The 27,538-nt window shown below is 39.0% G+C and overlaps 1 protein-coding gene across 3 annotated transcripts in view; it reads right to left on the reverse strand.

Annotated features, from left to right (window-relative positions):
• Positions 1-1,031: 1,031 nt before the first annotated feature.
• The window catches only part of RALBP1 (ralA binding protein 1), a 38,571-nt gene continuing 12,064 nt past the window's right edge, over positions 1,032-27,538 (reverse strand). Inside the window, exons 2-10 of one of the 3 annotated variants that reach the window (XM_036323853.1) lie at positions 26,319-26,614; positions 23,886-24,344; positions 20,969-21,318; positions 19,383-19,544; positions 17,615-17,746; positions 11,853-11,960; positions 5,254-5,375; positions 4,896-5,019; positions 1,032-2,941 (exon numbers count right to left, since the gene is read on the reverse strand). In XM_036323853.1, coding sequence (XP_036179746.1) covers positions 2,675-2,941; positions 4,896-5,019; positions 5,254-5,375; positions 11,853-11,960; positions 17,615-17,746; positions 19,383-19,544; positions 20,969-21,318; positions 23,886-24,344; positions 26,319-26,562 — 1,968 coding nt within the window. In that variant the 5' untranslated portion in view covers positions 26,563-26,614 and the 3' untranslated portion in view covers positions 1,032-2,674. Of the gene's footprint in view, positions 3,019-4,895; positions 5,020-5,253; positions 5,376-11,852; positions 11,961-17,614; positions 17,747-19,382; positions 19,545-20,968; positions 21,319-23,885; positions 24,345-26,318; positions 26,615-27,538 lie in introns of all 3 variants that reach the window. The other 2 variants (XM_036323854.1, XM_036323855.1) reach the window with 2 other exon arrangements.

The following is a 27,538-nucleotide window of genomic DNA, read 5'->3' on the forward strand; positions in this document are numbered from 1 at the left end:
GTGAATTTTCTTTCTTTCCAATTTGGATGGCTTTTCTTTTGCCCGATTGTTGTGGCTAACACAGTGTCTTGTTCCTCTGATCAGCTGTGTTCACTGTTAATGATACCAATAGCTGTTATTAATTGGATACAAAACATCTATTGGGCAGTGTCTTGAGAGAGGAATCGTGAGGAACTGCTTGCAGTTTTCTCATGGAATGAGTCAGGCTGCCATGCAGCCTTGGGGAATGTCATGCTTCAGCTCCCATGGCTCTGTCATCAGGTATTTCAGTGTTAGTCTGAGAAAGTACAAATTTGGGCACAAAAATCTGAGGAAAGAAGTTGTGTAGGGAACATTTCCTAGGCAGACCTGAGGAACAGCAGAAATGGAGGGGAGAGGCTTCTTACAGGGACTCAGTTGGCTTACTCCTCCATTTCCCAGAGGCCACAGCAACTGCCATTTAACTACGAATGATGCCAGCTTACGGGCTGGCCCCTCCCAGTAGGCCGGTGCCAGTCAACGAGAAAGTTCTCGGGCTCAGGCAGAATGAGAATCGGAACAGTGTGGTGTGGTGTGTGCATGTCACATTGTAGGGCTGCCACCTATCTTATGTGGTCATTCTGAGATCTGTGTTTTTTGTTTTGTTTTGGTCTTGAAATATCTACAGTAAAATATTGGTTAGGATGGCGCCTCACATTAATGTGCATTTCACTCACCTGGGAGCTGGGATGGCAGCACCAGCTGCTGAGCCCAAAGCCTAGGAACATCCAGCGGCAGCTTTCCTGCAGGGGCCGGGAAGCAGCGAGGGCCAGCCAGGTACAGGGTCACACACAGGATGTGTAGCTGCCTGCTCCAGCTGCCCCACTGTCCGTCTGGCTAACCATCTTTATTAGCTGCTGCTTCCATTTGCGACCAAGTAACTGGGTAAGGAACACAATGTGTGTGAGAACATTTTTTTCACTCTAGGACCTTAAATATCAAACCAACTCCTTGACAGCCATAACCTACTCAATTATTTCAAAGAAAAAATGTATACAAAAAAATGAAAAGCATTTTTTTCTCAAATGGCTGTTGAATTTATTTGCTTGATCAATAATGGTCCTGGCAAAAATTAGTTAATCAACACTGAGACAACTGTAATGAAATACTAAATTTTAAAAATCCATGATACCTTGATAGAAATTAGAGTTTACACAAAAAGAAACCTCCAATATTGCCAGCAAATATAAAATGAATGTAATATGACCAACAGGACAGCAAGAAGGCTTTTATACATTTATATTTGACACCTGATCATATTTTCAGTCACCATAGTATCTTCTCTCCAGGTTTAAAAAAATATTATGCTGATTTCTATAACAAAGCTTTCTTTTCGTACAAAAATCAAATAATGGCCAACAAGTCACAACAGTGCAATAGGTAGAAGATAAAAAACTGCATCAAACAGGTGCTGAAAATAAATACTAACTAGGAGGAGGGGAGGAGGAGCCTCCTGGGGGGTTGTTTCCATCACCTTGGCTGTGGGTCTTCACAGCCATGAGCTGACCTCCCTCTTGGGTGCCATTGATCTGGGCGGAACAAAGCATGACTGAACAAAGGTGCCTGAGAGACCCCTCAGGTCACCAGTGAAGTGGCAAAAGCAAGAAAACGGAGTCAGGGATCACAGCTGTCATTAAAAGGAAAAGTTGTTTTTCTATTGCTCAGTCTTGTCAATTGGGAGTCCATCAGCAGTTCACTGAAACATATGGATAATTGAGAACTTTTGTTTAACAGCATATATATGGCTTATTCAGGCAAAGAGACATTTACCTTCTAGCCCAAGCAAGCAATCAAAGTCATTCTGTTTGTAATGGAAGGTCAGTAACATAGATTTCTGGTTTGAGAAACAGATCCTTTGTGTGGATTCCTTAGGTCCAGGTGGATACCTCAGACCAACCCAGTGAAGAGCATTTGCTCATCAATAGCAATGAGGACCTAGAGGAGTCAGGTGGCCCTCATTCACGCTGAGCCAGGCTGCTCCAGGGCTGGCAGCCCAGCTGCACAGGCAGCTCTGTCTGCCACCAGCCAGGCCATCCTGGTGACTCAGGTGCAAGGATTGTGTTTTAGGATGGTCGAAAGAGAGGGTGACAAGAGTGAGTAAAGGTAACCCCAGTAAGAGCCATTCTGGCCAGTCAGGAATTATGAGGCAGCTCCCCATGATATAATCTGCACCAAAAAGGTATAAAAGGCACAAGCAAGAGTGACTAGGTAAGCAGTGACCCTGGAGGGTGAGACGGGGGCGAGCCACAAGGCAGGAGCAGTATTTGCCTTGTTTGGTTCCTCCCCTTAAACGAAGGAGAGAGATCCGATTCTGCCGTAATAAAAAAGCAAAGATGGTTTTTGGTTTAAAAAGAAGCCACTCAAGGGTTAAAATAGTTATTTTAAGTTAACAAAGAAAACTAATCTTAAAATAAGCTATCTGGAAAACTCATCTGTCCCCTGTAAGCCTACAGCGTGTCCACTGTGTTCTCCTCCCATAACCTGAGCCTGACGCAGAGAAGTTTGTGTGTGTGTGTGCGTGTGCGTGTGTGTAAGAAGGAAGAGTCTCTGGGAAGAAAAGGTATCTTTACAGAATGTACAGCAGAGAGTTGTCCAGTCTGACTCTCGGGATTACAGTAAGATGCACAGGTCTGGAGATTCCATGACCTCAGGATGCTCAGATGGGTGTCTCCTTCCTGTCTCTGCTTGGGGACGGCTTGGCCTGCTCCTTGCCTGCCTTTGGCTGCTCTTTAGTTGCTTTTGTCTCTGGGGCGCTGTCTCTAGGTGGTTGGACAGCACCCCCACGCCTCTCAGGCTCCTCTTCCTCCAGTGCCTGTGGCTCAGACTTGGCTCGTTGCAGCTGGAGCAGGCGGAGCTGCACGCGCAATTCGATGATGGCCTCTCGCTCTTCATGGATTGCTTGATTCAAATGATTGTTCTTTATCTTGAGGAATGACAGAAAAGAACCATTCTCTCAAAATGACAATGATTCACAAGCAGAGAACAGCAAGAGTATCCTATCTAATAAAAAACAAAAAGGGTAATTGACCGTACCTTCGCTACACTTCCCATTGGCTAATCAGGGTGATATGCAAATTAACCAACAAAGATGGCGGTTAATTTGCATACGTAGGCTCCAAGTGGTGGAGTGAAGCCAAATGGCCCTGAAGCCGGCCGAGCAGCGAGGCCTCCCGGCCCAGGGATCAGTGGAGCAGTGAAGCCGGATGGCTGGGGGGGGGGGGGGGGGGGGTTCTGGCCGGAGCCCAGCCAGAGCGAAGGGCCTGGGTCCCGGGTGCCAGAGGAAAACTGGTGCCAGCAGCCAAGGGAAGGGAAGGCCTATTGCACGAATCTCTTCGTGCAACAGGCCTCTAGTCCTACATAAGAATCTATTTTTGTTTTAGTAAATTTAGTTGTGAAGTGAAAGACATGACCATGAATATGCAACTGAGGCCCATAAAAATTCAAGATATAAACTCTGTTCCAAAACACAAGAGTATCTTAACACATTTCATACTGCTCAGGAGTTTTCTCGTGTTTCGCGCACCATCTGTTAAGGACCGCTCACGAGTGTTCTCGTTTTTCACTCCCATGGAAAAAGGAGTGAATCTAGATGCTTACGTAAATTTTGTTTGGTCCCTCTTCATAGAGGAAAATATTTTACGCAGTACCATATGTTAAAAAAGTACTAGGAACTTTAATTGTTTAATTGTATTTGTAAATAAAAATGTTGTAATTATTGAAAAACAACACCTAAAGTGCATTATGATGATTTAAATAACGTGCAGTTTGCCCAAAAACGTGCGGTCCCTGGCGTATGTCTTAGAAATTTCTATGCGGTATGTAATGTGTTAAGACAAATGTACTAATAGAAAACAATTATTTAAATAAGGTTTCTAGTGTTTAAAAAGGCAGACCTGGATGTCTGCTGGATGAAAGATATTAACTATCTTGTTCAAGCCATGAGAGTATTGTCTTTGTATCCCAAGTACTATAATCCTAGAATATGTTTTCCTACATAGGATTTTTAATATAATCTGTAAAATGTTAAGAAAACAAAATAAGGTGCCAACATGAAATCTTTCTAAAGAATGGAAGCTACCTGGTGGCCTAGATCTCAACCACTGCTCTACTTTTCCCACCACACCCCTGGCTATATAGCAAGTGTCTTGACCTTGAGCCTCACTGGGCAGCCTCTATGAGCTCTGTCCACAGGTTCTGTGGAGAGGACTTTTGTGGGTGGTGGATTTGTATGGAATTCATCTAATTTTCTATGAGGTAGGTAAGTTCTGTTTTCCCCAGGAGCTGAATGAGGGAAACTAAGCTGTTTCACTTTCTTATATTTCCTTTCTAAGAAGAGAATGGCCTCTTTGAACCTTTAGATTAAGCATCTAGAGACAATGTTTTATTTGGGTTAAGAAGGGAAATTCTGATCAGGATCATTTACTTTTGTTTTATAGCACAGTTGTCTCCCAGTTTTTTAGTGCCAAGTTCACTCTCTCCGGCTGCTTTACAGGTTAAGGTCTAAGAGAAAACTGTCCCAGAGGGAGATTCAGGAGGTTTTTCCTTCTTGCATTAGCATTTCTTTTTCTGTTCTCCTTCTCTGTGAACACAGACCAGACCACTCAAAGCTGCTCAAACTGGCACCGTCAGGTGAGGCTTAACCCAAGTGGGAGAGAGGTCTGTGTGGTACTCTACAGTCAGGGAGAGTCACCACCTCAGGGACCAGGCCACACCTGTGCCATCTGCTTGGCCAGCAGTCAACGTTCACCTAAACTCATCTCTACTCAGCCTCCCCAGTTGGTTACCAAGGAGAAGAAAAATTCTAAGGGGAAATACATAGTTGCTACAACTTTCTAGAAGTTAGTGTGATTTTTGGTTATTTTCCCCAAAAAACTCACTTCTAGCTCTTCATTCTGTCTCTGTAAATCTTCCAAAATGATCTGAAGCTCCTCTTCATCTTCACTCTCGCTCTCACTCTCAGAGGAGTACTCCTCCGTCTCACTCCGGCCGTGCTGCTGACGACTAAAGGGCGAGAGATCCAGGAAAGTATGCTTGTCTGTTACCTCCCTTCTTTTAGATTTACCAGGTTTTCACAAGTCTACTTGATATAACACCATTTTTAACATTTAATAAGAAACTTAGGGTGATTAATTTTGCATGCTTAATTCTTTTATATAAAGTCTGAGAGCTGAAATCATTATGCTTATATTTAAATAAACATCTGGGAAGTTTCAAAATCCTTTGCCTCTCCTTTACCTCTGAATTTCGGCGATCTCAGCTCTAAGGCGCTCAATCTCTTCTTTCTCTGAGGCAATCTGTCGGCGGAGAAACTGCTCCATGGCTAGAAGCTCCTCCTGTTCAGTCAGGATCTCATTCTCCTAAAATAATGATCAGGGTGAACACCTTTGAGAGTAGGAGTGTAAGATATGTCACTCTTTTGGGGTCTCCTATGTTGTCTTGAATTCTTTAGCCTCATACACATACACACACACTAGTAATGGAAAAGCTTGCTGTACTGCACAACCAAAAAATATCCTGTTTCTTTAGTGCCAAGAAAAGGCTCCTTTGAGAAAAGGTAAACTAAGTTACTTAGTTTACTAAGGAGGAATGACTAAGTTTTTCTCAACACATAAAATGCCACTCAGGAGTCCATGTTCTCGTTTTGCAAAGCTCCTGTGAGGCTTGCACACTGGGCACAAGGCCAAAGTTCAAGTGTTTGCCTCCCAGTCCTCTCAATGCCTCTCCACTTCTCAAAAAAGGGAGAGTATTTGGGGCCCAGGTGGCCGGCCTCCAACAGTGTCACTGAGAAAAGAAGAACCAGATGTACAGCTGCTGTCAGCATCACCTACAGCAGATCCTGTGCAGGAAATATGTTTACAGAAGAAATCTCACCGCAAGCCACCATCCTCCTTAAACCACGCCCCCAGAGATAACAGTCAAACAGTAAATATTCTGCTTTAACAGAATATGGATTTCTAAGACTGATCGATTCAGCCCTGGATGGTTTGGCTCAGTGGCTAGGCAGGGGCGGGCAAACTTTTTGACTCGAGGGCCACAATGGGTTCTTAAACTGGACCGGAGGGCCAGAACAAAAGCATGGATGGAGTGTTTGTGTGAACTAATATAAATTCAAAGTAAACATTATTACATAAAAGGGTACGGTCTTTTTTTTTTTTTTTTTTTTAGTTTTATTCATTTCAAGCGGGCCGGATCCGGCCCGCGGGCCGTAGTTTGCCCACGGCTGGGCTAGAGCTTCAGCCTGCGGACTTCAGGGTCCCAGTTTCGAGTCCAGTCAAGGGCACATGCCTGGGTTACTGGCTCCGTCACCAGTAGGGGGCTTGCAGGAGGCAGCCGATCAATGATTCTCATCATTGATGTTTCTATCTCTCCCCACTCCCTTTCTGAAATCAATAAAAATATATTTAAAAAATAAATAAAACTGACCGATTCACCAAAGGGGGAAAATCCCTATCTGCCCAAGATCTAGCCTCTCAACATAAAGAACACAGACAAAACTTAGGAGGTAACAGATGGAAGGCTATAGAAATGAGGGCTAAGAGGCAGAGGTCTAAAGCATTTTTTTTTAACCTAAATAGCTCGTTTATTTAACAAGATTCTTTGGAGGGGTCCTAGGTAAGGGAAGTAATGCCTCCTCTTCATCCTCAGCCCTGGCAGGGGTTACGGACAGTTTTGCTAACACACACACACACACCACACACCACATACACTGGGTGCACCCAAGGGTGGCCTTTCATGGAGGCCAGAGATGTGATCCTTGGAGTTCAGAGTGCCCACTCTAGCGCCTGCCAAGGGTTCTCGGGCACCGTGAGGTAAGGGTACAGAGATAGCCCCAGTTTAGTTGCAGCCTGGGTCTCCACGAAGCAGGGAAGGCAGCCCCCAGCCCCAGAGCTTATCTGGCAGGACCTCTCTCAAGTGCTGCGAATGCCTGAGGGCAGGATCCCCCCATCCTGTTACAGAATTTCTTCCCAAACTAATAGGTATCAATAGGATAAGTACCTATGATCAAACTTAAAGACACTGGTCAAGTTCTAAAGTGAACCACTCAAGGCCCCCAAAATGCATGAGGAATCTCTTGGAGGTGTAATATGCAGTATTCCCGACATGTTTCTAAACAGACATGTTTATTTTCCAGGAAATATCAGATGGAAAAATTCTGAAATCAAAGCATAACCTGGGACTTCAGGGAAGAGTTATGTGTTAGGCAGAACAAAGTATTTTTCAGAAGTGACAGGAAAGAACTAAAACTTCACAGGCTTCAGTATCCCACATACATGAGTTTTGGAGGAACAGGCTATTGTCAAAGCCTAGACCTCATTCCTTATTACTAGTGAACTGGGAGTTTCTAGAACAGATTAAGGCTGACTTGAGAGACTCATCTTCAGCTCTATTCCTGGAATAGGCACTCAAGGGCTATTGGTCAAATCAACGAATGAAAAATAAAACAATTTATCAACAATTGACTTTCACTGCAAAGAATAAAATCAGAATATCTAAAAAGTGCTATTAGCAACAACTGTCTGTAATGGTACATTTCAAGGATCCCAAACTTTGTGATATCAGGAAGAATATATTTTAAATAGTTATTAAAGTCCAATATTATTAATATGAAACAAGTACCACTAATCTGTAAATCAGGAGAAGTACTTATAATTCGACCTATGTAGATGAAATGAGATTAAGTAAAGCATCTAGAACAGTGTCCAATAATCATTCAGTAGAAGATAGTTTTCTCTAGTTGAACATTTAAACACCATAGGGGGTGGGCAAAAATAGGCTGCAGTTGTTCATATGGGAAATACAGTAATTAATAAATAATAACAATAGTACAAGAATAAACTGTCGTATATTCACAACTACACACCTACTTTTGCTGCACCCTGAATAAAGATAGGGCAAACAGCAGACAAGAGTCTAAAACCTCAAAATAAAGTTTGGTTAAAAGACTACACCTTTGGCCCAGTTGATGTGACTCAGTGGTTGAGCATCCACCTAAAACAAACAAACCAGGGGGTTATGGTTCAATTCCTGGGTCAGGACATACTAGTATGCCCGGGTTGTAGGCTTGATCCCCAGTAGGGGGCATGCAGGAGGCAGCCGATCAATGATTCTCATCATTGATGTTTCTATCTCTCGCTCCCCTCCCGTCTGAAATCAATAATACATTAAATTAAAAAACAAAACTTACACCTTTGTAAATGAGCTTCTCAAATTATACAATAACCAATACAACTCCTGAATAACCAAAGAGTCAGAGAAGAAATCAAAATAATATCTTGAGACAAATTAAAATGGAAACATAACATACTAAAACTTATCAGATGAATAAAATTATAAATGATACCAGAGAAACACAAAGGGTTATAAGAGACTATTATGGACATTTATACACAAACAAATTGGAGAACCTAGAAGAAATGGGTAAGTTCTTGAAACATAAAGTCTACCAAGACTGAATCATGAAAAAACAGAAAATCTGAACAGACCAATAATGAATGAGATTAAATCAGTAATAAAAAATCTCCCAACAAACAAAAAAGACCCAGAAGACAGGGCTTCACAGGTGAATTCTACCAAGCATTTAAAGAAGTACTGTCAATCCTTCTCAAACTCTTCCAGAAAACTGAAGAAGAGGCAACACTCCTAAATTTATTTTACAAGGTCAACATTACCTTCATAACAAGAGCCAGGCGAGGACACTAAGAAAAAAAAAATTACAGGCCAATATCCCTGCAAAAATTCTCAACAACACACTAACACCACATTAAAAAGATCAGATGGAATAATCAAGTGGAATTTATTTCTGGGATACAAGGATGGCTCAACATAATTAAATGTGATGCTCCACATTACAGAATAAAGAATAAAAATCATATCCTCTCAATAGATGCAATAAAACAGTTAACAAAATTCAACTGGAAGTCCTAGCCAAAATGATTAGATAAGAAAAAAAAGGTAACCAAATTTGATAAAAATAAAAGCAGATGGTCATGATCTTATATGTAGAAAACCCTAAAGCCTGGCTGGTGTGGCACAGATGGTTGAGGGTCATCCCATGCACCAGAAGGTTGCAGGTTCAATTCACAGGGCATATGCCTGGCTTGTAGGCTCGATCACAGTAGGGGGCATGCAGGAGGGACCCGATCAATGATTCTCATCGATGTTTCTAACTCTCTCTCCCGCTCCCTTCCTCTCTCTGAAATCAATACATTTTTTTAAAGAAAGTTTATAAAAAAGAAAGAAAACCCTTAAAGACTCCACCAAATAATTGTTAGAGCTAATAAATAAAGAATAAAGCTGCAGGATTCAGAATCACTAACAACAAACCATCTGAAAAATACATTAAGAAAACAATTCCATTTACAATAGTATCAAAAGATACTTGGAATAAATTTATATAACAAGGTGAAATACCTAGACACTGAAAACTATTAAACATTGATAAAAGAATTTGAAGATACAAATGGGAAAAATGTTCCATGTTCATGGATCAGAAGAAATATTTTTTTAAAATATATTTTTATTAATTTCAGAGAGGAAGGGAGAGGGAGAGAGAAACATCAATGAAAGAGAATCATTGATTGGCTGCCTCCTGCACACCCCCTACTGGGGATCGAGCCCGCAACCCAGGCATGTGCCCTTGACTGGAATCAAACCTGGGACCCTTCAGTCTGTTGGCCGACACTCGATCCACTGAGCCAAACCAGCTAGGGCAGAAGAAATAATATTGTTGAAATGCCCATACTACCCAAAGCAATCTACAGATTCAATGAATCTCTATCAAAGTTCCAATGGTGTTTTCCACAGAAATAGAAAAATTCTAAAATTCATACAGAACCACAAAAAGCCAAAGCAATTTTAAACAAAATGAATAAAGTTAGAGGCATCACACTACCTGATTTCAAAATATACTACATAGTTATAATAATCAAAGCATTATGACATTGGCATATAACCAGACATCTAGACTAATGGAGCAGAATAGAGAGCCCAGGAATAAATCCACACATTTATGATCAATTAATTTTTGACTAAGGTGCCAGGAACACCCAATGGGGAAAGAACAATCTTTTCAAGAAATTATATTGGTAATCTGGTTTTCCTCATGCAAAAGAATGAAATCAGACCCTTATCTCCATATAAAAAAAAATCAAATCAATATGGATTAAAGATTTCAATCTAAGACCTGAAACCATAAAACTATTGAAAGAAAACACAGGAAAGAGTTCCTTGACATTGGTGTGGACAATTAATTTTTTTAGATAGGACACCAAAAACACAGGCAACAAACAAAAATAGATGGAATTGCATCAAATAAAAGGTTTCTGCATAGCAAAGCTTTTTTTTCCCAACAGAGTGAAGAGACAACCTATAAATAGAATATATTTGAAAACCATACATGTGATAAGGGTTTTATATCCAAAATACATAAGGAACTCAAACAACTCAATAGAAAGAAAACAACCCAATTAAAAAGTGGGCAAAGGACCTAACATCTCAAAAGATATACAAATGGCCAACAGATTTATGAAAACATGTTCAATGCCACGCATCATCAGGGAAATGCAAATCAAAACCACAATGAGATATCACCTTACACAGATTATGACGCAGAAAAAAGGAACCCCTGTACACTGTCGGTGGGAATGTAAACTGGTACAGCCATTATGAAAAACAGGAGGTTCCTCAAAAAATAAAAATAGAACAGTCATACTCCAGTAATCCCATTTATAAATATACATCCAAAGGAAATGAAAACAAGATACTGAAGAGATATATGCACACCCATATTCACTGCAGCATTATTCATAAGATCAAACTACAAAAAACCCCAATCAGCAACACATAAATGGATTAAGAAGTGGTGTGTACACACACATCCACAGAGGAATATTATTCAGCCACGACAAAGAAGGAAATCCTGCCATTTATGACAACATGAATGAACCTAAAGGACATGCTAAGTAAAATAAGCCAGACAGAGAAAGACAACTATTATATGATCTCACTTATACTAGAATGTGGAATCTAAAAAAAAAGTCAAAACTCAAAGAAATATAGAGTAGAAAGGTTCTGAGGGGTGGGGGAAATAGGGAGATGGTCAAAGGATACAAAGTTGCAGTTATATAGGATGAGTAAGTCTAGAGACCTCATGTGCAGATATGATAACTACAGTTAACTAGAGGCCGGTGCACAAATTCATGCACCAGTTGGGTCCCTCAGCCTGGCCTGCGGGATCAGACTGAAACCGGCTCTCCAACATCTCCCAAGGGGTCCCAGATTGTGAGAGGGTGCAGGCCAGGCCAAGGGACACCACCAGTGCATGATCAGGGCCGGGGAATGACACAGTAGGTTGGCCAGCCAGGGAGGGACTCCAGGGCATGTCTGGCCCATCTCGCTCAGTCCCAATCGGCTGGACCAGCAGCAAGCTAACCTACCAGTCGGAGCATCTGCCCCGTGGTGGTCAGTGCACATCATAGTGATTGTTTGAGTGGTCGACTGTCTGCTCCCTGGTGGTCAGTGCACATCATAGCGAGCGGCCTTAGCATATTACACTTTGATTGGTTGAACAGACAACTGGACGCTTAGCATTTTTAGTCTTTTATTATATAGGGTAATACTGTGTTGAGTATTAAAAATGTACTAAGAGTAAATTTCAGGTACTCTCATCACTAAAGAAAAAGTTAACAATAGGAGGCAATAATATTAATTAACCTGACTGTAATAACCATCTCACTGTGTCTACCACCTCATCATTTTGTATACGTTAAATATATACAATTTTAATTTTCTTTAAAAAGGAAGCTTGCAGAACAGAGAAAAAGAGTTTAACTTACCTGGGCAAGGAGAATATTTATAACTTCTTCATTTTCATTCATTTCTTCTTTGGAAACATCCTCTTTTGAAAGACTGGCTATCTCTTGTGCAATCTTGGTTTCACACTCCTGTCAAGTAAGAAAAATGAAAAAAAACAAAACTGGTCAGCCTATATGTAACACATATTCAACAAATCACACCATTACCATTATAGACGTTTCCTTCTCATTTCCTAGAATTGAAAAAAATAACATTAACAGTCAGAGGAACCATCTGGATAAATGGACATTTGTTAACAGGAAATGTTAATTGAAAAATAACATGTGGATCTTAACCTGTGGCTACAGTGAGAAAATGTGCAATTCTGGTTAATGTGCTCACCATTTCCAGAACCCTTTCACACAAATTGTCTTCTGTGGTACTTTTTTTGGTGGGGGATTTTAAGCATACAATTCAATTAGTTTTAACAAATGTATACAGCCAAGGAACCACCACCACAATCATAATATAGAACCGTTCTATCACCACACAAAATACCCTTGGGTTCTTCTACCATCTGTTGTCCCTGGCAACCACTGATCTGCTTCCCACTGCTATAGTTTTGCTTTTTCTTGAGTTTCATATAAATTGAATCAATCAGTAGTCTGTTTTATCTGGCTTCTTTCACTTGGCATAATGTTTTTAACAATTCTATTTTGTTGTTTGTATCAGGAGTTTGCTGAATAATATGCCATGATGTGAATGTACCCCAATTTGTTTATCCATTCACCAGCTGATGGACATCTGGGTCCTTCCTAGTTTTGACCGATTATAACTAGAACTGTCATGAACATTTTGTAAAAGCTCTGTGTGGGTACATGCTTTCTTAAATAACCAGAAGTGAGATTGCTGGGTTATATGACAATCATACATTTAACTCTAAGAAATTGCCAAACTGTTTTCCAAAATTATTGTACTATTTTTGTACTATCAAGAGCAATGTGAGTATCAGTTGCTCCACATTCTTGTTCAACACTTGGTTTTTTTAATTTTAGCCATTCTGGTTGTTGTGTAGTGTTATGTCATTGTGGTTTTAATTTGTATTTCCTTAATAACCAATGATGTTGAACATCTTTCCACATGCTTATTTGCCATCTGTGTATCATCTTTGGTAAACTGCCTATTCAAATTTTTGCCTATTTAAAATTGAATTGTTAATGTAATAAATATACCACTCTGGTGAGGGATACTGATAATGGCAGAGGCTACACATGTGTGTTGGGAGGGAATATATGCAAACTCTCTGTACCTTCCTCACATTTTGCTGTGAACCTAAAACTACTCTAGAAAAATAAAATCTTTAAAAAAAAAAATGAACTGTTTTGTCTTCCTATTTAGTTGTAAGAGGGTTTTTTAAAATAGATTTTTGTTCAAGTCCTCTATCAGATATGTGTTTTTTGCAAACATTTTGACACAGCTTCTGGCTTGTATATTCACTTTCTTAACAGTGTCTTTAGAAGTTTTAAAATTTTGGTGAAATGTAATTTATCAAATTTTTCTTTTAGAGTCCTATTTAACAAATCACTACCTAAGCAAGTCAGTAGATCTGTGTTTTCTTTAAATCTTAGTGCAGTGGTTCTCAACTTTCTGGCCCTTTAAATATAGTTCCTCATGTTGTGACCCAACCATAAAATTATTTTCGTTGCTACTTCATAACTGTAATGTTGTTACTGTTATGAACCGCAATGTAAATATCTGATATGCAGGATGGTCTTAGGCGACCCCTGTGAAAGGGTCGTTCAACTGCCAAAGGGGTTGCGACCCACAGGTAGAGAACCGCTGTCTTAGTGTATGATTCATCTAGACCAGTGATGGTGAACCTTTTGTGCTCAGCGTGTCAGCATTTTGAAAAACCCTAACTTAACTCTGGTACCGTGTCACATATAGAAATTTTTTGATATTTGCAACCATAGTAAAATAAAAGATTTATATTTTTGATATTTATTTTATATATTTAAATGCCATTTAACAAAGAAAACTCAACCAAAAAAATGAGTTCACATGTCACCTCTGACACGCGTGTCATAGGTTCGCCATCACTGATCTATACTAATAAAAGGGTAATATGCTAATTAGACCAGACATTCTTCCAGACAAAGCCACAGCAGCTGCGAGGGCCGAGGGCCAGCAGTGCAGGAGGCAGCAGCGCACTGTGGCGCCTTTCACAGAGGTCGCGGGAGAGCCCGGTGCTGCATGAGAGGGTGGGGCCGCACGAGAGGGTGGGGACACAGCTAATTTCTCAGAGTTGGCACGGGAGAGTCCTCTGCGCAGGCTGGACCAGCGTCACGGCCCCTTCTGCAGAGGCAGTGGGAGAGGGGGCTGCGTGATCCCGGTTCCAGTGCTGCCCCTTCCGCAGAGGCAGCCGCAGAGGCGCAGCTCGGGCTGGTCCCAGTGCCACGCCTCTGCAGAGGCTGGACAGGGTGTGACCTGCTGTGCCTCAACCTCCCACAGCCCCTCCTCCAGCTGGCCTGGTCCAGGTCGCCCCCCACCCACCAGTGGGCAGAAGCAAGGATCGAGGGCCAGCAGTGGCAGCAGCAGCAGGGTGATGGGGGCTGTGCCTTCCCCTGATCACCCAGTGGCTTTCCACAGAGGGAGCCTCCAGGCCTAAGTTGTCAATAGGTCATCCTCTGAGTGCTCCTGGACTGTGAGGAGGGCAGGCCTGGCTGAGGGACCCCCCCCCCCCACCCCCGTGCACAAATTTTCCTGCACCAGGCCTCTAGTTTTTAATGAAAGGTTCTTCTTTTGCATATAAAGATCCAATTGTTTCAGCACCATTGTTGAAGAGAACATTTTTCTCCCACTGAATTGTCATCTTTGTTGAAAATTAATTGTCCTTATATGTGTGGGTCTATTTATGACATTCTATTCTATATGTCTATCCTTGATTACTGTAGCTTCATAGTAAGTCTTAAAATCAGGTAGTGCAAGTCCTCTAATGTTTTTGTTTAGGCTACTCTAGGTCTTTTGTATTTCCATATACATTTTAGAAGAACTTGTTAATTTCTACAAAACCACCTGTTTAGATTTTTATTGAATCCACAGATCAATTTGAGAAAACCTAACATTTTAACAATATTAAGATATACGGCTCTATGTTATTTAGATCTTTTTTCTATTTAGGTTCAATATCTAATTGTCCACTGCTAATATACAGAAATACAATAGGCTGTTGTATATCTGATCTTATATCCTATAACTTTTGCTAAATTCACTTGTTAGTTTTTGGGGGGTTTTATTGATTGATTTTTGAGAGGAAGTGTGAGGAGAGAGAAACACTGATTTGTTGTTCCACTTACTTATGCATTCTTTGGTTGAATCTTGTATGTGCTCCGACCAGGGACTGAACCCACAATCTTGGTGTATTGGGATGACACTCTAAAACTCACTGAGCTACTAGGCCAGGGCCTCACTTATTAGTTTTTTATAGATTCCTTAGGATTTTATAGATAGTTGATCATGTCATATACGTAGACTTAGTTCTCTCCAATCTGTATCCTTTTTTATTTTTTCTTGCTTTGTTGCACTGGCCTGAACAAGCCTCAAGTATGATGTTGAGTACAAGTGGTCAGAGCAGAAATCCTTGCCTTATACACCCAATTTTAGGAGAAAGCATTTAGAGTTTTACTATTAAGCACATTAGTCATGGAATTTTTCACAGATGCACCTTTTATCAGGTTAAGAAAGTTGTTTGCTGAGAGGGTTTTTTTTTTGTTTTTGTTTTTTACCATGAGTAAGTGTTGGATTTTGTCAAATGGTTTTCTGTTCTGTTGATGTGATTTTGTGGTTTTTCTTATTTTTAATCCTTTAATATAATGAACTAGAGGCTCAGTGCATGAAAATTCATGCACTCAGAGGGGTCCCTTAGCCGAGCCTGTGCCCTCTCATAGCCCAGGAGCCCTTGGGGGATGTCCACCTGCCAGCTTAGGCCAGCTTCCCTGGGGGATCAGCCTAAGCTGGCAGTCAGACATCCCTCTGGCAGACTGGGAGCCCTGTGCTCGCAGCTGTCAGCCCAACTTGTGGCTCAGCAGAGCTCCCCGTGGGAGCGCACTGACCAACAGGGGGCAGCTCCTGTGTTGAGCGTCTGCCCCAGGTGGTCAGTGTATGTCATAGCGACCGGCCGTTACCAGATCGGTCTGTTAGGGTCAATTTTCATATTACCCTTTTATTATATAGGATTATTTACTTTTATCTTTAAGTCATTTATTCCTTAAAGTTGAAAAACACTTGATAGAATCTTTGAGTATTTTGTGTATTAATGAGCAGGCATGGTAAGTTAGCATCAAGAAAAACTGATAATGGTAATCCATTCCTTTCTATTATTGACTCTGGTTTAAATCATGATTCCTTTATCCAAGAAATATGTAGAAGCAAGAGAAATAAAAGCCAAACCTACATTAGTTCTATTCTAAGTCAGAGGCCCTTCATTTAAAGACATGGACAATGCTACCTGGTTAACAACTGCAACCATGAGGATTGGCTGGTCATCTAAAACCTGATTCCAGGTTGAATCATGGGGGGAATAACAACAATAAAAATAGGCATGGGAAGCAAAATAAAAATAAGATAATCTGGTAAACAGGAGAAAAGAAGGAAGAGAAACACACAGAGGGCTTCGGCTAGTCCTGGGGTTCATGTGTAAAAATATTCATGAATGTTTCTCTTTTTCAATCACAGTTTACTTTCAATACTATTTCATATTAGTTCCAGGTGTACAGCATATTGTTACACGATTATATAATTTACAAAGTGATCCCCCGATAATTCAAGTACCCACTTGGCAGCATACACAGTCATTACAATATTACTGATTATATTCCCTATGCTGTACTTTACATCCCCATGACTCCTATGTAACTGCCAATATGTACTTCTTAATTCCTTCACCTTTTTCACCCAGTCCCCAACCTCCTCCCTTCTGGCAACCATCAGTTTGTTCTCTACATCTATGAGTCTGTTTCTGTTTTGTTTGTTCATTTATTTTGTTCTTTAGATTCCACATGTGATATTGAGTTTCTTTTCTGACAAAGCTATCCTCCACATAAATGTAAATCTCTAGCCTCAAGACAATAAAAGTCCTTGGGTTGTCTTTTGGCACAACCACAATGGCAACCCACCAGCAATCATGCTCTCCCAGTCTGATAAATGCTAATGTTCCTTGGTAGTGTTATTTGGATCCTTCCATTGAATTGGCATGTGGGTTGTAAGATGGTCCAGAAATTTCAACTCAGCCTTGGTGTGGCTAGGAAACTCAGTCCCAGAGCCAAGCAACATACACTAAACTACGGGGGGGATCCAAAGTCTGACTCACGTACCCACACTTATCAGGAGTCACATGCCACTCTTCCTATTCCTAGGTAAAGAAAATACCTCCTGATCTTTAGTACCTCCATGTGTTTCCAAATATCTGACTCAAATTCCCCAGTGAAAAGTATCACTCTCCAACTGCTTCTCATGCTTAGGAAGCTCCTTTTATAGGTACAACCAACCAGGAAAGGACAAAACATCTTTTAGTAAAATAATTTGTTCAAATGAAACATTTCTCTGATGCCAAGCTGAAGAATCAGCAATTTAAAACTGGGAACTTCTAAACAAATAAATTTCCCATCAGGACCTTCGCTTCAAGAAATGTGTATAGATTGTATTTTTTTAAAAAATAACTTAAAAGAGTATATGAAAGATCCTAGCACATTCTTTTTATATTTTATTATAAACATAATGTACCAAAAATAATAAATGTACTCACTTGTCTTTTAGCTTCTCTGAGTTTTCTTTTGAGGGCTGTCAAAATTCTTTGTACTTCCCATAATCTTTCTTCTTTAGATAAATCCTTTATCCCACCCTGCAGATCTCGATGTAAACAATTCAAAAGAAACTCCTAGAAAACAATAAATCACACACTTCTGATCATTCACATCCTATCACCTTAAAATAAAACCATGCAATTTCTAAAGATGTAGCATCAACTGTTTTTTCTTTTCTCTCTTTTTTAAATTCTCACCTGAGGGGATGTTTACTGATTTGAGAGAGGGGAAGGGAGAAAGAGAGAAACATCAATGTAAGAGAGAAACATTGATCGGTTGCCTCCTGTGGGTGCCCTGACAGGGGGGGAGGTCCAACCCACAACCTAGCTGTATGCCCTGACTGAAGATTGAACCTGCAACCTTTTTGGTGTATAGGACGATGCTACTGGGCCAGGGCTCCACTATTTTTTTAATCATTAAAGGAATGAAGTAGCAGCACAAATTATTTTTTAAGGATATGACTAAAAAATCATTCTTCTTTGTTTTGCCAAGGCATTGGGTTCTCATTATTTACATTAGCTCGATAGTAGTTTATTTACATTCCTTCCCCCAACACATCATCAACTACTAAAAAATGAGGGAGCTCAGAGCCGATGGAACGAAAGAAGCAAGGATTTGATAATTTGTATGCAAATAAAAGATGTAATAATAATAAAATGTAAGTTTCTTATTTGGTCCTGAGTTTCTTAGTTTGCCAAGCAAACACATATAACCAAATGGCGCTGTTTTCTTCTATCAAAGTAGCAAGTGGGAAAGCACAGGATATGGGGTCAAGTCCTGGTTCTATAGCTTAGTAACCATGTGACACAGAGTAAGTTATTTATAACTAGAGGCCCGATGCACAAAATTCGTGTACAGGGTGTGGGGAGAGGTCCCTCAGCCCGGCCTGCACCCTCTCCAATCTGGGACCCCTCAGGAGATGCCCAACTGCCGTTTTAGGCTAACTGCCTCTGCCTGCCGGCCTGATCGCCCCTAACTTGCCCCCCTGCTGGCCTGATCACCCCTAACCGCCTCTGCCTCAGCCCCCTCCCTAAGCTGCAGTCTGGCCTCCCTCTGCAGGAGACGACCTGGAGGATCAGGGGAAGGCACCGCCCCCATTACCCCACTGCTGCTGCCATTGCCAACCTGAGCCTGGGCCCTTCATGGCCGCGCCTCAGCCTTCACAGCCGCTGCAGCTTTGTCCAAAAGGACGTTTGGAAGGTTATCCAGAAGACATCTGCCCTAATTAGCATATTACCCTTTTATTAGTATAGCTGTCAATATTCTTATATTTAATATATGGTCAATAACAGCAATCTTATCTAGATAAGCTAACATTTTTAGATTGCTTAAGACATTCCCAGAACCATGCTGAGCGTCTTTAATGCATTATTTCATTTATTGTAATCTTCACATCAAATTATGAGAGACTCCATTTTAAAATGAGATAACTGAAGCTTAAAAAGGTTAAGCGATTTGCCTAAAATCCATCAGTTAATTAGAAGCAGAGCAAGAATTTAAAGCCAGGTTTTTTATTTCAAAACCTGTGCTCTCTCCATGATACTGACTTATCTCCATAACATGTGCCTAACATAGCTCCAGACATCCTTTAAAAAGTACTCTATGAACAACAGTTCATCTTCTTCATCATTATCATCATCATCAGCCTCCTAAACTGTGAGAGCAAAGGTAGGCTCTTTCAGGGCTACCGCACAGGCTGAGCTCACACACCTGTCTTCTGATCTCCTCCTTGATGCTCTCCTGGGTCTCTGGCAGTGTGGGCATAGTGGCCATGTTAGACCAGCGAAGAGGTTTTGTCACTTGCTTTAGCATCACATTTCCAAAGAGCTCTTGCACATGTGTGAAAAACACATACAGGACACGATTGCTAATCTAAGGGGAAAAAAAGGAAAAAAAAGGATTTGCAAGAAAACTATTAACATTGTTTTGTTTCATTTAATTTGTATTTATTGCATGTGCATCCTTTAATCCTGGACACGAGAATGAAAATTCTCCTCGATAGTGACTAGACATGCTTTGCTAATTAGCAGACAATTTAAAGAAGAGAATGGAAAAAATATGACTTAAGTCCGTACGTAATCACCATAAGGAACTGGAAAGAAAAGGATACAGAAGCTGATAACCAATTTATTTCTTCTTAGCACTATAATATTAACTGATTTTTTAAAAATCTTACCTTCTTTCTTATAAGTTATTTTGAGACCTTTTAACACAAACATCTGGATCTATTGAAGAATATGAAGGAAGTAAGAGCACTTGCAGTTGTAAAGCTGGACTGAGTCTGAGACCTCCAGAAACAATATCATCTGGGCACATTTGCATGGCCTGTTTTTAAATATGATGTTTCATATGCTAGATCAGGACATGAGGTTGGCTGAAAAGCTAGTAAGAAATTACTTTCTACCTAAAACTTACTCCTACAGCACACTTGAATCTTCTATGATACTATCATCCTTATTATAGTAATATTAAATAACAATGTAATATTTACCAAATTCTGAAATTCTAAGGATAACATTGAAATTTGAGAAACATTTTGCTTCCAAAGTATAATCAATGAGCAATAAAAGAATCTTTAATAAAAGGAAATACACACTTATACAGTGTATTTAGACAATGACTAATAATAATACAGTATATTGGCCCAAAAGGCTTAAAATAAAAAAATATAAACATTATCTGATTTTTTGTCATTTGTATTTGACCTGAGTAAAATATCAATAAATCTAATTAAAGGAAAACACATCCTCTATGCCAGCACCAAGTGAGCAGCAATAAAAGAAGGCCAAATATTTTTGTTATAAAGAGATACCAATTAACACATTACCCAATTCCCTGAAATCTTCTCAGATTAAGATTCTATGAAATGCTTCTCTAGGACCTATCTTTATGAATGGAATCCTCAGCTTAAATCCCTAACTAAGCAAACGCTAGATCCTTTTGTGCATGAGTCTGATATGTGTGTGTGATATAATTAAGCAATAATGCTATTTGCAGAAATAGTTGAAATTCTATGGATGAACTCTGTAATTGCAGGTAGCATGGGTTCCTCTTCTAATGAGAGACCACTATTATCAGGAACTGGTTTATAAACCCACACCAAAGACTGCAATATTCATATTACATAGCTACAAGCGAATGGGAAAATACATTCATCATCCTCTGTGTTGACATTGTCCACATTGTGAAAGAAAAAAATAATATTCAGGCTAAACCATTATCTACTTTTGCTGGTTAATTGCTTGTATGCAACTCAGCAATGAAAATGTTCCTCCCCACCCCCATGGCACATGTACCTGAACAGTTGGGCTGAGCACTATAGAAATGTTCTGTATATTCATTTTCGTTTCCAGTTCTTTCGCGATAACATGGTCCATGTGCACGATCAGCCAGGAAATCAGAAGAAAGTTACATTCTGGCAGTTCTTTCAGTAAGCGTTGGAATTCCTGCACTTTCTCACTCTCTGTGCTCCGCCCACAAGCCTCTTCAAAGCGAGGCATAAGCTCTTTGGTAAGCAGATTTTCCGGAAGGTCTCGCAAATACTGCTTCAGCAAACTGGCTACAGTGTTAGGCTCATACTCTTCCAGATTTGGAGACTCCTCTCTGTCATAGGCTGCTTTCAGCTCATCCACCTTTGATTTAATTCCTTAAAACATCCAAATTCAGAGAAAAAGAGAATATCGAGAAGAAGAAAAATCAAACAGCTTTATTTACCCTTGTGCCCACCCCTTGGGGCAACATATAAGAAAAGCCAATCTGACAATGACAAATCTCTAATTATGAAGTATTTATCTATACAAGGTTCACACAATTCCTCTGTAAACAAGATAATAGGAAAGACTATAATTGGAGGGTGAATTCTACCAAAAGTTAAATGATAACAGAAACTCAATATTCAGAAAAAAAGTCATAGCAATCACGGACATTTTAAACAAATATGCCAATCAACTCAGGAAAATATTATTTTGAAAGTTAAAGGTAAGTAGGTAAAAATTCAGGCAAAAACTAAACTACAATCTAAGCATAAAGTCTTGCTCTACATGGGCAGCCAATTGCTTTTTCTAAATAGTCACAAGACTGACAACATAAAATGACAACTCAGTATATATAAGCATGTTCCAATTTTTATAAGTAAAATGCAAACAGTGAGTTCACTATCAAAACAAACTCTTTGAAAATTATTCTCCATTAAATAATGCCCACCTAATTTTTATTTTTAAGTTTTAATTCTTTACATATTTTCTTAATCCGGAACAGAGCTGGAACAAAAAAAAAAGGTAAAATTTGGGTTTCTAAAATTTAGGTTTTGCTTTTCTTACTAGACTGAAAGAAACACTGACACAGAAAACGAATGTTTTTCGAACATTACATAAATTTTTTAAGTCTTAAATCCAATCTGTATTTAAGTAACGTAACAGTGACTGCTCATAAGGATACAAAGTAGCTTTCTGTTGTTTTTTAATACTTAAGACTTTAGGCTAATTATTTGAAACAAGAACAACTTAAGGCTGAGCAACTGTAATGGCAAATGTGAATACTAAAATGTCATCTAGCCTAAACAGCATTTTAACTTATAGCACTGACATCTGGGCTTTGGCATTCCTTATTTTATGTGAAAACCTTTTAATGGCATGATAATCAATGTGTACGTTATCTAGCACTGACAAAATAAAATCAGTCACTCCAAAGATGAAAGTATTATGAATCTCATTTTTGTATAACCTTTATTTTGAGGCAGAAAAGTTAGAAAATAATCCCTATTTTCTTAAATATTTTCCTTTTAAAAATTGGACAATTCAAATAAAGTATTCCAGGTAGAGAAAGAGCACATAAAAAATATTAATGTATTTTAAATTTTAAAACTGGAACTTATATATGAATAAGTGAGAATCAGAAATCTCCAGCAGAAAACAATATTATTAACATTAAAACAAAAAACAAAAAGTCACAGCCTTAAACTGTAGTACAGTGTGCTGAATGCAGCACACTACCAGAGCTTAAAAAGGTAAATAACAAATTGATCAGAGCAGGAGCTCAACCTCCAAGAGTCCATGGGAATGGCTCAATTTGAATGCTTTGATATGCAAATGAAGGGTTCTGCAACTTTGTCTCCCCAAAAGAACACAGACATCAAAAATAAGTAAAGATAAAAGACAAAATAATTTTTTGAACAAAGCTATAGAAACTCTTCAGAGAAACTTTCACCAAAACCAGTTTTTTCATGCCTACCAAAACCATGTGAGAGAAGCAGCTTGTTTTACTACTGTTTAATTCTTTAAAAATCAATTCATCATAAATTATTCTTAAAAGTCAAGATTTTAAACTTATTTAAATGCTTATTTTTATGTTGCTAAGGAGTTATAAATAAGTCGTATTCAATTTTTAATGTTTTTTTTTTCTATAAAGTAGTACTCTTAAATGGTATATTATCTTTGAGATCATGTAAAGGGTTTCCCCAATTTAAAAAAATGCCTGCACTTTTTCAATAAAACTTAAATATCAAATCTACCTTCTAGAAATGTGTATGAACCAATTAAATGGGAAAGCTAAGTCTAATTTCTTTATATATTCTAAATGTGTATTACTAACTCAATCCTGGCTGCTGCAAGCTATAATCAACTCATGTGTGTAAATCCTCCTAATGAAAAGGAGAATCATAAAAAAATCAAACTGCCAAAATACACCCCACACACACACACACACACACACACACACACACAGTGAGGGATTTTTTCTCAAATGGAAGAATCAAGGAAATGAATGTCTTAGGACTCATGTCACAATTTTCCTCACAAGTTAATATTTGTCCTTCCTTTGAAAAAATGGATGCAATACACAGATGACATATCATAGAATTGTACACTTGAAACCTATATGCTTTTATTAACCAATGTCACCCCAATAAATTTAATTTTTAAAAAAGATATAAAGAGCCGTAACCTGTTTGGCTCAGTGGAGAGAGCGTCGGCCTGCGGACTGAAAGGTCCCAGGTTCGATTCCGGTCAAGGGCATGTACCTTGGTTGCGGGCAGATCCCCAGTGGGGGGTGTGCAGGAGGCAGCTGATTGATGTTTCTCTCTCTCATCGATGTTTCTAACTCTCTGTCCCTCTCCCTTCCTCTCTGTAAAAAATCAATAAAATATATTTAAAAAGATACAAATAAAAAAAAGAAAATGAAGCTAATTTTTAAAAACCACCAATGTGTCCCCAATACCTGAAACTCTGTAGATGCCTTCACACTTCATGCCATACTTCTCTACATAATCTACACATTCACGGAAAACTGCCGGCAGTCGAATGCCATCATACATCATGGTCCTCTCTGCTGCATCAGCCAAAGGAATTCCAAAAATGGGTTTAAGATTTGGAACATCAATCTGAGGCACCTCTGGCTCCTGAATTGGCTTCTTCTTTTTCTTCTTTTCCTTCCATTGTTTAACAACATCAGCTGCTGTCAAGTCTTTCGACTTCTTCTCCTTATGTTTTTCTTCTTTGTGCTTTTCTTCTTTATGTTTTTCCTCTTTGGGTTTCTCTTTTATTTTAAAATCCTTCTCTTTCTTTTTAGAAAAGCTGGGCTTCTTGAAAACATGGATTCCCTTGGATCTCTTCATTTTGGAAGGACTTTCAGCTTCATCTCCGGAGCTATCCTCCTGAAAGGCAGCATAGCCTTCAGCTGCCAAAGAAATGCAGGGAGTATAACTTATATGTTTGTTTAATGTCAAACTGTTCATGTGCTTTTTAAATACAGGACAAAAAAAATCCACCTGGCACTAGCTACCGACCTTTTCACATCATGGCCAATCCCTCCTGGGTACTCACTCCTAGCAAAAATGGGTTTCCTCTCAGCTAAAATGAGATGTTGCAATGACATTTCCTGACCACAAGAGGGCAACACGGAGAGAGCTAGTTATTCTTGACTAGTAGGTGGTGAAAAATGGTTTTATTGTATGTGTTTAAGTGGCATTTTAGTATTACAAATACACCAGAAAGTTCTACACGGAAGGCTAAGGAAAAGAATCCTATAAAATAGAGCATTCTTTTGTCATCTGAATTTACTTTATTTAGCTTAGATTTTTCTCATATTTGGTCCCTGTATTGAGTCAAGTTCAAACCATGACAGAACTGTACTGCTATTTAGATACTCCAGTCAGTCCTCTATCAAACTTTGCTCTCCTGTCACTGTTTAGTTCCTTCTGAAGGCTGCATCAGAGACTGAAGTCTCATTTGGGTGGAGGACAAAATCAGGAAACTCCCTAATCTCCAGATGGTGGCCAAATCCATCAGCCCACTTCCCAGCATCAGAAGCCCTAGTTTACACACACTGACAATTACTTTATATCATATCAGTTATCCTAGTTTTGTTTTGTTTTTTAATACCTATAACTCTCCTATTCTTTTTTTTAAGATACTTTACTAGCTACTTTACTAGCTATTTTATTTAAAAGATTCAAGTTTTTCATAAATACCCTTCTAATTAAAATATCACAAACCCCACACCAACCAGAATGACAGAAATCTTAAGGTCATACTACTATGATGCACAGCAACTTGAGTTCTCGGACACTGATGGTGGGAATGTAAACTGATAAACCACTGTGGAAAACTGTTTTACAGGATCTACCTGTAATAAGCATGCCTGTGAGTGAGCAATCCCATTCTTAGGCATGTACACAACAGAAATACATAAGCATGTACAGTGATGTTTATAGAAGCACAATTAGTGACAGTCACACACTGAAAATAATCCAAATGACCAGTAACAGAATGGATAAATAAATTCTAGTATTTCTAGTATATAACACAATGGAACAAAATTCATCAATAAAAAATGAACAAATTACTGCCACATGAAATAACACAGGTGAATCTAACAAACATAACATTGGGCAACAGAAACTAGACACAAAAGGAAATCTGCTTCCCTTTACATAAATACAAAACCAGGCAGCACCAAGCTACGCTGAAAGAAGAGTGCCTTCGGGAGGGTGGGAGAGCCCCGGTGCAGGGCAGTAAAGGGAATGTCTAGGGTGCTCATAATGTTCCATTTCAGATCCTGTGGTAGCTGCACAGGAGTGTCCGTTCTGTGATAACTAATCAAGTTGTACACAATCTATGCCTTCTATCTGAATGTTATGCCTCAAAAATAAATTAACTGAAAAATACTGTGAAACTCAAAATAAAGCAATACTTAAAAACTCACTTGATTTGCTTTTAATGTACTAAAGATATATGCTTAAACAATTCATCCTTCCTACCAAATAGTGACTATAAACAAATGCATCATGGCATTTACTTAAAACAAATTAATAACTTTGTCATAATTCCAATAATGTGTACCCCCATTGCCTACACAACTTAGCCAAAAAGTAAAATTCTATAAGGGCAAAATTCCAATATGTACTTTTTATACATTAATTAAAATGACCACTTTAAGATACTTCTACGAGAAAACTTTACCATTCCTGGAAATTCAGCATTCTTTGAGAAAGACCCTAAAATATAACTCTAGTATACAAAAATTGAGACCTTGAAAAATAAAGAACAATAATAGAAGTTTTTGGATATATTTCCAGAAGACACCAGGTACATATAACTGGAGTAGACATTTATCTAAAATATATCAAAAACAGAGAAAAATGGCACTTACTCCTTTTTTCTTTTTTCTTAAATTTTCCTTTTTTCTTCCCATAGTCTTTTTCATCATCAGACACTATATCAGGAGGCTCATGGAGGCTGTCATGGGGAGGCGAGGGCTCACCAGTGCGGTACAATCCAGGAAATTTAGTAGGGCTGATTTCCTCAGAGCTGGGGGTTCTGGTAAGACCACTGCCATGCTCCACCCTGCGATGTTCACTGGGGCTGCTGGTCGGGGGCAGGAAGCACTCGGTCATTCTGCCTCCCTGATACAGTGCAGAGGGCTTCTCTGTTACCTATCCATTACATCTGCACAGAGGGAAAAAGATCATCAGAGTCATCAAACGCCAATCAAAACACAAAGCACCACACACACACAACAGGGCAATTAACCTTGCATTTATAAATCAAAAGTATTTTTTCATTACCCTCCTTTAAAAAGATGCTTTCATTTTATCATCTCAAGTTACATTCCACGCATCATACATTTTAGTTCTGAGTTAGAAGCCCTGGGATCTTCAAGCATTAGAAAAATAAACCAAATAAAAATCAGAGTTAGAGTACTCAAAGTAGAATACAGATTACTATGCATCTTAAAATATTACTGTTTTCCTTTAAGCTATGACCAAACAACTATAAATAATAAATTAAAAAGACTATATACCTACACATGAATAGTTCAGTATCAAAATTTACAATATAGTTAAAATTATATATTTAATGATTGACACATAGATCGGTAACTGTAGTTCTATGTTGCAAACAGTCCATGTGTTGATAATAACTATTCATTTTGCACTGCAATTACCTCATTTGCTCAATCGTAAAATACAAATAGTTTCACAAGAATGGACATTACAAAAGATAAACATTAATAAGAAGTCAAGGTTTGTTTGCATTTTTTCTTCTTTAGACGGAGGGTACATCATAGTCAAGTACTGTGTTCATAAGTTACTTGCATTAGTTCTCATGATATTCAATTGAAATACTATTGGAATCACTTGTTTCTCTTTGCACTCACTTTTAAAGTTAATTTGCAATTTTAAAAATCCATAAGCCATAAATAACAAGACTGATAAACCTCTGATCACAAAGTCAAAAAACAAGCAAATATGGGAAAAAATTGCAAATCAATTAAAACATAAACAAATCAAGAGACCTATACAAAGAATATGAACAAGCAGCTCATAGAAGAATGACTAATATCTATACAAAAACAATGTTTAGCTACAA

The sequence above is a fragment of the Myotis myotis genome, unplaced genomic scaffold (genome assembly GCF_014108235.1).
Source record: "Myotis myotis isolate mMyoMyo1 unplaced genomic scaffold, mMyoMyo1.p scaffold_m19_p_9, whole genome shotgun sequence".
NCBI lineage: Eukaryota > Metazoa > Chordata > Mammalia > Chiroptera > Vespertilionidae > Myotis > Myotis myotis.